This window comes from Accipiter gentilis, chromosome 15 (genome assembly GCF_929443795.1).
Source record: "Accipiter gentilis chromosome 15, bAccGen1.1, whole genome shotgun sequence".
In the NCBI taxonomy this organism is placed as follows: Eukaryota; Metazoa; Chordata; class Aves; order Accipitriformes; family Accipitridae; genus Astur; species Astur gentilis.
The window spans coordinates 4,769,129-4,781,970 of NC_064894.1; the positions used below are offsets into that span (position 1 = coordinate 4,769,129).

General features: G+C 35.7%; 1 protein-coding gene across 10 annotated transcripts in view; it reads left to right on the plus strand.

Moving 5' to 3' along the window:
* Nucleotides 1–12,842, plus strand: part of FAM135A (family with sequence similarity 135 member A) — a 95,326-nt gene that overhangs the window by 67,616 nt on the left and 14,868 nt on the right. For 9 of the 10 annotated variants that reach the window (XM_049818177.1, XM_049818179.1, XM_049818180.1 and 6 more), the window contains 3 exons: nt 486–583; nt 6,231–6,382; nt 8,281–8,391. In XM_049818177.1, coding sequence (XP_049674134.1) covers nt 486–583; nt 6,231–6,382; nt 8,281–8,391 — 361 coding nt within the window. Of the gene's footprint in view, nt 1–485; nt 584–6,230; nt 6,383–8,280; nt 8,392–12,842 lie in introns of those variants that run through there. The other variant, XM_049818186.1, reaches the window with a different exon arrangement.

Below are 12,842 nucleotides of genomic sequence, written 5' to 3' on the forward strand. Positions count from 1 at the left end.
AGAATCGGCTATGAACTGATCCTCTGTGAATAAGGCTTTAAGGATTTTTTTTGTTTTGTTTTGAATAAACAGTACTAATGTAGACTCTTTCTGCTGTTGCAGTAATTGTCTCGTTTCTATTTCATGGGCAGTGTGATTTAGTTCTGAATATGCAGTTTGGTCTTCTGTTTCACTAGAGATAAGATTATGTGTAGGGGAAGGCTTAGAAATAAGGCTGGCTGTGTAATGTTAAGATTTGTTTTGGTGTATTAGAAGCAAGTAGTGTTACAGTAAAATGTGTATCGCTTTATTCCATGTTACAAGAAAAAAACTTGAAATAATTATAATTAACTAGCTGTAGTGTTTGTATTCAAAGTTAATATGGATGCTTTTATTTGTGTGCTGTTGATCAAAACACTGGGGAATAAGAATTCAGACTGAATGCAGAATGTATACTGCTGCATTAGAAAATACAGTTATTATTTTTTATTTCTTTTATTTTACAGAATGATACCTTTGCTGATTTTGATTCCATGACAGATCGCCTTTTAGATGAAATTATACAGTATATACAAATTTATAATCTAACCCTTTCAAAAATCAGGTAATATCTGTTCTATACTATTTATAGACCTAAACTTAAAACTAGAGCCCTTTGTTGTTCTGAACTGTGATGCTCAGGAGCAGGCCAATAGAGAGATGGGAAAGAAATTCAGGGAGGGGGAGGAGTAGGGGAAAGGAGGACAAAGGAAAGAGAGGGAATTCCTGGCTGAAAGAAGACTGAACAGTGCTGTAAGCTCACCTAGTCCTGTTGGTGGGTTTACGGCAGAGTTAAGCATTACATTTAAGAACTGCTGTCCTGTGCTTCCTCAGATCCTGCATGGTAGGGTTCTGCAGAAAAAACAGATATTTTGAGGAAGTCAAAGGAAACTCTAATAGTGCTATGTCAAGATAAAGTTAGCTTTCTTCTGATTTAATACTCTCTTTACCAAGTATGACATAGCAGACTGTCCAGCTTGTCATTCCTACAGGGAAATTCCATCTTATCTGTGATGTTGAAAGGCAGCTGCATGAAAAAAATATTTCATCATTTTGACATTTTCTGATTGTTTCATCTGCTAAAAAACATGTTTTACATCTTAATAGAAGGCTCACCCCAGTCTACGCATTCCTGTTTCCTTTTTCAGTTACTTCCAGGCAATACCTGTTCCATTTATTTTCTCAAAGTAGAGTACCCCGTTTAGGCAGACTACCTTACTAACTCAGCTGTGTTGCTGGAGTTAGCTCATCGATAGATGAAAGGAGCAAATTCAAGCCTGACTTCATCCATTTGTTTACGGATCCTCAAATTATGCATCTGGAAGGTTTCTTTGACTTGCTAGTCACATGCATTTCCTACAAGTTTCTGCATACTCATGTGTTTGGTAGGCCTTGCTTAGCTAGAGAAAGCATCTAACATGTTTAAACATAATCTCACTTTTTAAACAAATGTTTCTATTTTGAGCTAGGCAAGATTTGACATGGTTAATTTTATCTAAATCAATGATTTAAAAAAAAAAAATAGGGCACTGTGTGATTGTATTTGTGTTATGCAGACTGCACGTTAGCACTCTCGGTACAGGAGAGGGGAGTTCTGTAACCCACCAGCATACACTGGTATCTTCTCTCCCATGCTGTGGTCTGAAGGCTGTAAAGAGCAAACCCACCCAGTTACCTTCCCGATATTCATACCTGAGAACTGAATTCTGGTTTGCTTTTGGTTTGCTTCTTTCATAAGACTTTTAATTTGTAAATATTTTTTCAGGTTTATTTATTACTTGTCACTTGAAAGAAAAAAGAAATGACCCATTTTTATTTTAGTTTCCTTTTCAAGGTGTATACTTGTATTTGGCCCTGCCGAAGCAGAAGTTTCCATCTCTGAACTTTAGCTTTGCTTATGAGAAAGTGAAACCTATCAGCAAATCCTGCAGCTGTTTCCTGGTAGCTGCACGAGAGAGCTTTCAGAAAGAGATGTGCTTATATGCAAGTCCTTGAAGGGATGATCCAGAAAGCCCAGGAAAGTGCTATTGAGAAATCCTCTCTGTTCAAGCAGCTGATGCATTCCTACCTCATTTTGGCTGTCCCACTGTAAAGAAAGCGGACTCTGTGCTAGTTAGCTGTGCTCTCCTGAACGATCCTAGTTTCTCCTCATAAAATCTCCCTGTCTACTTAAAGAAATATTCTCTGTACAAGTGCTGTACAAGTGAGTCAAATGAGAAATCAGTTGCCAGACCTATAATGATTTTGTATGGCAAAAAAGCTGACAGCATTGTGTTGGAAATACCTGTTCGTTCCCTCTTTTACACTCAAAGTCTTGTTACAGGCAAAAGGGAACACACTTCGTATGCAGGCCTAAGAATTTATTGTTAGCCCAATTAGTGTTTTAAAAAGAATCACTATTAGGCTAGTTACAGTACTACTAAAATTCATAGTCCGAATTAATGCAGAAAAGTCCCATTATTAGTATGTCTAAAGTTGTTATACAGAAACTTTCTAGTATCTTTTCTCAGGTGGTAGGCTCCCCTTCCAGCAGCTGTCTAGGTCCTAAGATTGGTGGTTTCTGTCTTCCTTAAGCAGTGGGATATCAGCATCCTGGGGCTTCAGTGTAAGGAGAATGATGTTCTCGGTGGGGGTTTCTGCCTCCTTCGCCTTGGGTCTGCCTGGATTTATTTTCATATTTTCAGTCTGCCCACGTGCTCTTTCTTTTGTTTCCCATTTACTCTGTTATCCCTAATACTGGCTTTCTTTCCTGAGTTGTGCTTCTGCAGTGACCATTAAAAGACTGTTGGGGACCTCTGGCATATGATGCCCATGTCTGTGCTCTTCCACACCATGCTTTATTCTAGCGATACACAGTTCAAGCCATACAGAATAACTACTTGTTATTAATAGAAGCTATAGTGAAACTAAAGCAACTTTAGGCCTGACGTGTTACTTCACTGTCAGATGATTGTTGTCACAGCTAAAACAAAGGAAAATTGGCTCAGGCCAAGACGAGTCAAGAGAAGTTCTGAGATTCCGCGCTGTCAGGTCAATGCACAGCCTTGTGCCTTCAAGTAATGGCAAAATCCTATTTATTGTGCTACATTCTTGTACAGAGGTAAGAAAAGGCACTCCCTGTACTATCAGAACCCAGAGCCATACTACAGCATCAACTTCAGCGAACCAACATTTTTGGTACTGCCAAAGCTAATACCAGTTATTGCACCAGTACGCTACCAAATGTGCGTTAATCTCCTCTGAACAAAATCTTTGTGCTCACTACAAGTGTGTACCAAGCATGAACTGGAAGCTTGATTCAAACCAACAGCAATTTGTCTATAAAACAACTGTTTGGTAAAGAATCACAGAATACTTTAGGTTGAGAGGACCACTGGAGGTCATCTGGACCAGTTACCCACTCATACCAGTGCCAGCTTCAAAGTTAGTGCAACCGTGAAGCAAGTCAAATTGCTCAGTCATACTTGTTCAAGTTTGGAGTATCTGTGGGGATGGAAGCCTTTCCAGGTCATCACATAGCTAGGAAATAAACCACATGCTCTTACAGTGTAGTTTCGGAAACCATTTTCCTCATGTCAGGTCTTACATAAATTTCTGATTACCTGTATTGGACTTTAACCTCAGTTGGATTATTCAGCTTGTCTTCCTCTTCCCTAAGTAACACTGACTCACAAAAAAAAAAAGATAATTTTTAAGCTATGCATATATTAAAACATCTGTTCATTGTTTCAGCACCTTTTTGATTATGGCTTTTTGATGGATTTTTTTTTTTTTTTCCCCTGTCATAAATTTTTCTAGTTGGACAGGATTTTTCATTTGTAAGCACCGAATAATGAGGTTTTGCTCTGCCTAATTTTCCAGTAAGATCTGAATTGGTAGACTTGTGCCATAAAGTGCATATAAATACTACAGTATAATTCTATAATTTCACCGTGTTGAGTTAATGATACCTTGTATTCAAAAGACAGTAGTATTGCCATCTACTGTTCAGAAATGCATTGGTTTTGCAGAGCATCCCACAGTTGCAGGTATCTGAAACAATGAGTAGGATGGGTTACATTTTGTCTTAAACTTTCTAAACCCTTTTTGAAGGATTCTCCTTTTGCTCTCCTTTCCTTTTTGAACTGAACAGATCCTTAAACCCTTCTCTATTAGAAAAAAATATTAAAGGCTTATTATGTGTTCACCTAAACATCTGAATTTGAACACAGTATATTACTATAACCTTTGTTGTTTTTGTAAGTCTTTCCAAATCAAGAACAAATGTTTAATCTTTGAGGTACATTCACATAGGTAATTGTGAGCACCTTTTTTCCCTCAAATGGAACTTTCATGTTTCTGAAATTTTGGTTCAGGTGTGCCCATGTTCTTGAGGATGATAGAATTGATGGAGGAGTGTTGATCAAGGGATCACTGTTTTTTTCCAGTGGTGAAATTGTCCTTTGTTGTGGTGCAACGTAAGAGTTTCTCATCCCTTTATGATGCTTAGTAGATAGTGGATGAACAGTCAGAGAACTGTCAAGAGAACATCTCTGCTAATGTTTAGATCTTCTTTAGAAAATAATCTCTTTTACTCAAGAGCAATTATGTCATGCAGATCACCTGTAGGATAAACTCACTCAATTTCTGTGGACATTTTCTTCTTCCTAAAGAATCTATGGTTTTGTTTTTCTTGTGTGGACTTTATGATGTACTCTGAGAGAATGGTTTTAAATTTTAGTATTCAAGAGAGTTCGGCAGCTCAATATTTTGTTTCGCAAATGCACTGCTGTTGTGCTGACAGCACAGAGGAGATGTATCTTTCATTTCTAAATTAGTTAGGCAAACATAGCAAGCTATGGCAAAGAATTTCTGATATTGTAGCAATTTTGCAAATGTAGTAGTAAAAGCAAATGGGAAGAATATACATACATGTTTAAACTGTGTATTTGTAAGGAACAAATAGCCTATTCTGTCACAGAAATGTACAATTATGTCAGAGTTTAGGAGTTCAGGGGTGGCCCTGCCATTCTATAACCTAATGTTTGAATTTTTTCACTTAGCTCTAAATTAAAATTTTCAGAGTCAATTCTTGCTTGGGAAGCAATTAAATAGTCAAGTATTTCTTTAGCACTGTATTTTACAGATACTACTGCTAGCTTTGTTTTAGCTATTTTTGTTGATGAATGTAGTGATACAGAGCAGACGGGAAGGATGATCTTATGGGTATAATGTTGTGGCACATATATTATCCAGCCACGATACTTCTACTATATATTTTTGGATGGTTGTCTGTTCTTTCTATGTCCTGAGATTACATTTGTAAAATGGGAAGGCACTTTTTCCTTCTAATTTTGTAAGTCTTGTCTCTACCGTATCCTCTTTAAGTCAGTGCCTAGGATGGTGCGGTCCCTACCTCAGCAGGGATCTGTAAGCATAACTGTGTAATAACTAGAATTGCTTTATTTTGTAGTGTTCCTTCTAAAGAAATGCTTTATACAGACTTGTGGATAAGACAGTAGGCACCTCAGATTAATTAATAATTATTCTTAGATACATGAAGCTAAAGAGTCCCATCCATCTTTCTCCCAACTCACTTAACCAGGGAACCAACTAAGTGTAATATTCTCCTGGCAGACAGATATTCTTCAATTGGCTCACTCAAGCTGATAATCAGTTATTTTGGTCCAACTGCTAAGCCGATTTGAGATGTTGCTTACATTTTAAAATAATCAGATTCAGTTAAGTAATGGTTTTCCCCCTTATAGGAGTACTGTTGGAATCCTCTAGGTTGTTTTAGTAACTCTCATGCATTTATCATATTGAATGCCATCACATGCCAAAGTAGTGATTTATTCAGTCATGCACAGCTCATAAAATATTTTCTAAATACTTGGTGCTAAGGGAAATACACCCAGAAATAATCTTAGTTTTGGGTGGGGGATGCTGGTGGAAGGATAGTTTGTTTTCACTAGATTTTTCAAAAGCGACTTATAAAATAATTCCAGAGGAGCTCAGAACATGTTTGTTATGAATTTGTGCAGCTTGGGAGATTTGGACAAGCTGTTTTTTCTGTGTTACCTAAAATACAGGCTTCGGAATGGAAACTTTTAATTAATTTTTTCCCTATGCTCTTTCAGCATTTTATGACACCAGTTTTTATTTTTCTCTGTTTAAAAGACAAACAGAATGCCATCAAATTCTATGTTATACTGTTTTTTCTTTTTAAACAGCTTTATTGGACACTCACTGGGTAATTTAATAATCCGTTCAGTGCTTACGAGACCTCGATTTAAATATTACCTCAACAAACTTCATACCTTCCTGTCTCTGTCTGGACCACATCTTGGTACCCTCTACAACAGCAGTGCTCTTGTTAATACAGGTAAAGTATTATTTTCAGTAGTATAAGTTTAGGGGAGATTTTTGTCTTTGAAATGCACTTAGCAGTTTCATGTGGGGTGCACATTTCTGCATTACTTTTTTTATGAGAAAGTGCATGTTTCACGGTCACTAGAAGAGAGAAGGGTTCTAAAAATAAAGTGTCAATAGAAGGATGTGCAAGAGGTGATTCACATAAGTATTTCCCAGTATGTTTGATTCAGGTTTTCTACTGCACCATAAATAAACTCCAGTTTTACTATGTTGAGCTCAATTTATTATAAACTGAATTTTAATCTACTTAATCTGCAAAACAAGTAGGTAAGATGCATTAAAAGAATTCTGAACTACTAGTAGTGTCTTTTCTCTCTCAAAAATGTCTTACAGCCTGCAGTGCGTTTCTGCAGATGTGTTTGTACCTTATGAATGTCTGTTTTTCTAAAGATTAAATGTAGCTCTAGGAGAACTTGTAGAAACTGCTGACTTTTGAAATAAATGTTAGAAAATATTTTCAGGTAGCATCAAAAGAAAACTTCTTTCTGAGATTACTCCCTACCTTGGAGAGCCCAAACCCAAAATGAGTAACACTTTCACTAAATAGAAACATGTTCATTAAACTCTTTAGAAACACTCTAAAAGTCATGAATTACTTTGTTGAGTGCCAGTTTCTTTCTTGATTATTATTTTCTTTCATACAAAAATGAGGAGGAAAAAAATTAACTCACATGTGTTGAGCTTAAGGGAAGTGGACAGGAATTGGTGGCTAACTGGAGTTATTGTTGGAGTTTATAGAAGCAGGGGCAACATGAGAGCTGTTTGAATTTGGTTTAAATGGTACCGTTTATAGCCCTCACTATGCTACCAGTGAGGTTCACTTCAGGATTAAGACATCTACAATATAATTTGCTATGGGCACCTACTGGGTGTTAAACCTAGTACATCTGAGGACAGTTTCTTTCAAGTATTTTAATCTGTAACTGATTCTCACCCAAATCACCCAAAAGCATTAGTATTACTTTGCTTTTAGAAATTGCAGTTTCCCAGGATACAAAGAGGCAGGGCTGTTTCCTTATTTATATAATCACCAGCAAATGACTTTCAGTTAACTAAGGTTAAAGTTATCAAAGTATAATCCAGAATATATTAACTGAAAAAATAAGGATTTATGGAATATTTAATCTCTTTTATAGTTGAAGACTGTACAAAATGCCCTTTTCATATAATAGTCTTCCTCTACATTTCACACTCTCTAAGATTTTGGAAAATACCAAGGTAATAATAAGTAATGGGTATTGAAGTCTAAATGACCATAGTGTATGTATACATTATTAACTGCCAATAAATTGCTATTTAAAAGATAACTATTTCTCTGAAAGTTAGCCAACTGGCTCATTGACTAATAAAGAGGATTCAGCATCATAGAAAATGTTAATACTATGGTATTCCTCTGAGAAAATTCTGCTTCCTTTTTTCAAGTTATATTTAATTAATTTGATGGTTCTATAAAGTTACTTTTAGAAATCTGAGAAGTAATGCTTGTTGTTTAGTGATACATATTTGAACATCTAAATGTTTTAATATTCTGGAAATTCTTGAAATAGAGCTTGTATATTGCCTCATAGCTAACATATTCATGTGTTCTCACTTTTTGGAAGTATAGTTATTTTTTGTAGGCAGGCATGTACGTAAATGGAAATAATAGCCTTCGTGCTTTATTATATATATAGACAGGAAATAATAATCAGCAAAAATTTAGACTTTTTCTGGACATGACAATGCTGACATGAAAAATAAAATTAACATCCGAGAGGCTGAATTTATGGTCTTTACATATTTTACTTATGTTAATTAGTTTTCATATGTTATTGTGGATCTATACTCATGTTGTACCTAACAATGCAGGACTGTGGTTTATGCAGAAATGGAAGAAGTCTGGTTCTTTATTGCAATTGACATGTCGAGACCATTCGGATCCACGACAAACATTCTTATACAAACTTAGTAAAAAAGCAGGTAAGCTTTGTTAATACTTAATGACTTTTAAAGGCCACTGTATATTAATGTGAATAGGAAACCTGAAAAAAAAAATTGTTTCCAACAAGCTCTTGTTTAAGTTTATTTAAGAGTTACTTTGCCTTAGTCCTGTATTCTTCAAGTAAAATAAACAGTAAACCATTTTTATTGCAGAGGTGGACCATTACTTTGAGACTTTCCTTCCTAACTAATAAGCAGAAGTTCTGAGTGCAGCCACTATACTGATACATATATGTACATATATCAGCTTCCTCTTGAGCCACTGAAGCTAGTGATTTCAGTGTGATGCATCAAGTACATATACATTCATTAAGGATTACCTGTTTCTGTGTCTGTCTTATCTATTCTATAAATGTAAAATTCTGCTTTAAAGGCTTTGCTAATTAGTATTTTATTACCTCATTAAGATGGTCAGGGAAAACAAAAACTCATTTTGATAAAGGAAGGAGAAGTTGTACTTATCATGATAGCTAAAAACCACGTGATATTGTTCATACAGTTTTCTCTGGTTTGAATATTCTTATTTCAGCTGTTGGCTGAGCGCCAGTTTTGTCAGTGGATAATGTGCTTGTTGGGGGTAGTTTCCATTAAGTGTTGTAAAGATATTGAGGATTCATCTGACAGGTATTTCTAAATGCATTGCCAGGCAATTGTGGAGCCAGAGATGCTCATGGTGTTTTGTGAAAAATCCGGGCACATTGTCCATCAAAATATTTGTAGGTTGTCACAGCTGAAATTTTGTTGAGAGCAAAGCAATACAAAGATACAGGCAGGAAAAGACTGACATCAAGCTCTTGAGATGTTTGAATATAAAACTTACAGGACTTGGAAGATGCAGAAGAGAATAAGGAGCAAAAAGAAAAACCATGGATAAGATATGAATGTTGATCAAAAACGGATTTTAGAAAAAATTGAGACTTTTTTTCCCCTTCTGTTCAAAATTTACTATCACAAAGTGGTTTTGTTGCTGATAAGGTAATATGTAATGCTGAACTGGTATTCAAAGGTGAACTGTGAAGTTAAAAATTACTGGAGCAACTGGACCACCATCAACTGAAGTGCTCTCAATCTAGCTCTGCAGTCTTTTAAAAATAAGTGTTTGATCCTAAACAGAAGTTACAAGCTTCTGAGAAGTTACACAATGGATGCTGGGTAAGACTGTGGGACCTGTGTTATGGAGATAATCAGATTAATTTATCAGTTGGCTTTAAAGAACTTGGTATTCCTTGTTTTTATGTGTATATATCTCAGCACGACTAGAGACACTGTTATTTGAGTATTGTTGCCTATTCTAGAAATATGACATATTTCCTTATGACAGGCCTCTACGACAGGCTTTTTGAAAGACCTGGATAGCGTTGTCTTAAGAGTCACCACATGCGTTTCAGTCTTTGTTCCCCATAAACTGTAGAAGGAGCCTAAAAGTCATAGGGCTCAGTTTCCTCTTTCTACCTTCTTACTGAAGAGATGGAAAAAGCTCTATCGTGGGCCACAGCCTTACACGCTGTCTTGTTTCCAGGTCCTTCAGTGAGCTTGGTGCAAGGGAGAAGGAAAGGTTGGGGGAGAAGGAGAAAAAGATGTGAAAACTTGATTATTTTATTTAAGGAGAAAAGAAAGCAAGCCTTACGCTTCCCTAAAAGGGAAGGAAGAAGGTTTTCCTTTGAGGCGTGAGTTACTATACTGTATGTACACTGTAGGTGTTGGTGTCTTTAATTCTTGATCTGTACAAGGCATGCTTCTGTCATGCCAACAATTTGTTCATTCAGTGCACATACAGTATTGGCTGTGCTTGACTCTCAAACACGAGATCAGAGGAGTTTGGGCTTCCCCTAACTGTACAGTTTCTCTTGTCAGATTTTTGATGTAGAGAATTTGCAGACTGTTCTCTACAGGGATTCTAAACATAGGCGAAACCGCTTTATTCCAGGCTATCTGTCATTACTTGCGAAGGAGTAGTTACCCAGAACTTGTTCTTTTCAGTTTCTTTAAGTTCTCTACCTCGTTTTTCCTGAACTGTAAAAATCTTTGCATAGGATTTGTTTTTTTAAGCAGACAGTAAGAAACAAATAGGTTTTCCTAACAGTTAACAGTTGTTACAGTGATGCTATTTGTGTATTGTAGTTCATCCTTTGACAGGAGTGAATGATAATTATCCAGTTCTGAGATAAAAGCTGAAAGTGGGAGATATATGTGGTTCATACTTAAGCAGTAGATGCTTGTTATCATTAGTCGTGATCTGATTATTTTTTATTTGTTTGTTTGCTTGGTTACTTGTTTTAAAAATAGCTGGTATCAACTCAAGTTTGTTATTTGCCAGAAAACTTGGTGTAAATTGGTTAACATTATGTTGTGCCTGGTAAATACAACTGTAGGCAGGAACAGTGATTCATCTACGTGACAAAACTTGTGTTACAAAGTTGTTGTTGTCATTAATGTTGTTAGTATCCTTAAATTAAAAGGGAATACCTTCACTGCAACATAGGTGTCTATGACTTAGAATTTGTTCATCGGATTGTTTTTTTCAGAAGTATATCCAGATAAGAGTTTTGTTTGCAGAATTTCCTTAGATCTAGTATTGGAGATACAGGTAGCTCTCATTTAGCAAGTGAACTCTAGGAACATTTCAGTTTCATTTTCAATTAATTTGTCAAGGCAGGATGATAGATAACTTATTTTAACAATTCTCCTTATCTGTTTCTGCTGTATAAATAGGAATTGATTCTTAAAATTTTAAATGCTTTTTGAAATGATTGATTCAATAAATTACAGCAAATGACAAGTGATGATGATGGTTAACTAAGCGTCTCCTTTTCTAAGTCTGTTTTTCTGTAGCATTGTATGTGGTTTGTCTGTCAAACTGCTTTTGCTTTTATGTACTTAATGGTGTTACACTTAACAAAGTGTTACAGTTGTAAAGTGTTTTTTAAAAGTCAAGCACAACTCTTTCATTGCCCAGGTATCAAGCTTGTTAAAGCAGAAGGAGTGACCTTAAAAAGTTAACTTGTTAAAGCAACTTTAAAAGGCCCAGTTATATATTATCTTCAAGTTCAGAATTATGAAAACAAAATAATTTTTCAGGCCATGTAATAGGTTACCTTATGAAAATAAATCTTTACGTCAGAGAATAATAGCAGGTAGTGGGAAGAAATTGAGACTTAAATATTTGCCATTTCTGATTGGATTGTTTTTTAAATAAAAAACAATCTGGATGTTTTCTTTCTGTACTTGACCGTTCAAAATTCTAGTATGTTAGAGCTATTCTCTCTCTTCCAATGATCATCATTGCTAATTGCTGATAAGGAGCAAAATCTGACCTTATTTGCTTATAAGGAGCAAAAGGTAATAGGATTATTTATTCAAAATGAAGAGAGTTGAAGTTCATGCTGTTCCTTGAATTTGAAGTTATTTTAAGCAGTGGTCACTGTATGTTGGCAGATGAGGCATTTATACCATCTTTAACCCAGCGGAAAACTTAGTTTTCTGTTGCTTCTTCATAATGATAATATTTAGAATTGTGTTCTTGGACAATAATCTCCTTGAAATCTCCTTGTCATGTCTTCAGCAGCCTCAATCTGTCTGTCTGCTAATTTCTGGGGGTCTTGGAAATGACTGTTAATTTCATACTGTGAAAAGAAATCACACCAGGTTGCCAGCTATGAAGACGTGTTCAATACAAATACAACTGTAGTTGCACAGATGAAAAAAAAAAAGAAAATTTCTGTGTTATGTGTAAATAATGTTTCATATTGTAGTATTATGGATTCAACAAAAAAGAGTTTAATTATTTGAAATTTACTTAGAGAAATAAAAATATATAGTCCTCTATTTCATAATTGCTTCGCTTTCAGACATTAGAATGGTCTATCCACTTAGCAGAAATGAGTACTTTTTGTAACCAAACAGTTGACATTTGCTGTAAAACTTAGAAAATGGTAATTATGCAGACCTGTCCTTAAAGGGATGACCGGGAATGAGTTCAGTATTATTTGAAACCAGTGCATTGTGCAGCATAGTACCATGTAGGGATTCAGTGACAAGTTCTGGAATTTGCACAGCTCCTGATTTCTGTTTCCACTTAATCTATTGGTTATGCTTAAATATTTTCTACAAGCGATAACTGCACCTTCATGTTTACTTTCTAACATCAAATGTAAAAATCAGATAGGTTATGAAATGCCAACTGATTTTTTGGCACATCACCAAAACAATAATAATCTGAAGTTTTTTCTTTTAAGAGATTAAGAAGGGATACACATTTGATCAGGGTATTCAAATACCTAATTGATTCCAGTTGGAGCACATTGTAATTTTTGTCTGCGGAAGCAGAAAGGCAGTAGCTCCAGTGAAACTGAAGATGCTTTCAGGTGTAACTTGAGCACTGTCCCAAACACTTCTCCCAGTTTCCTTAATTCACTTTGTTTTCTGCAAGG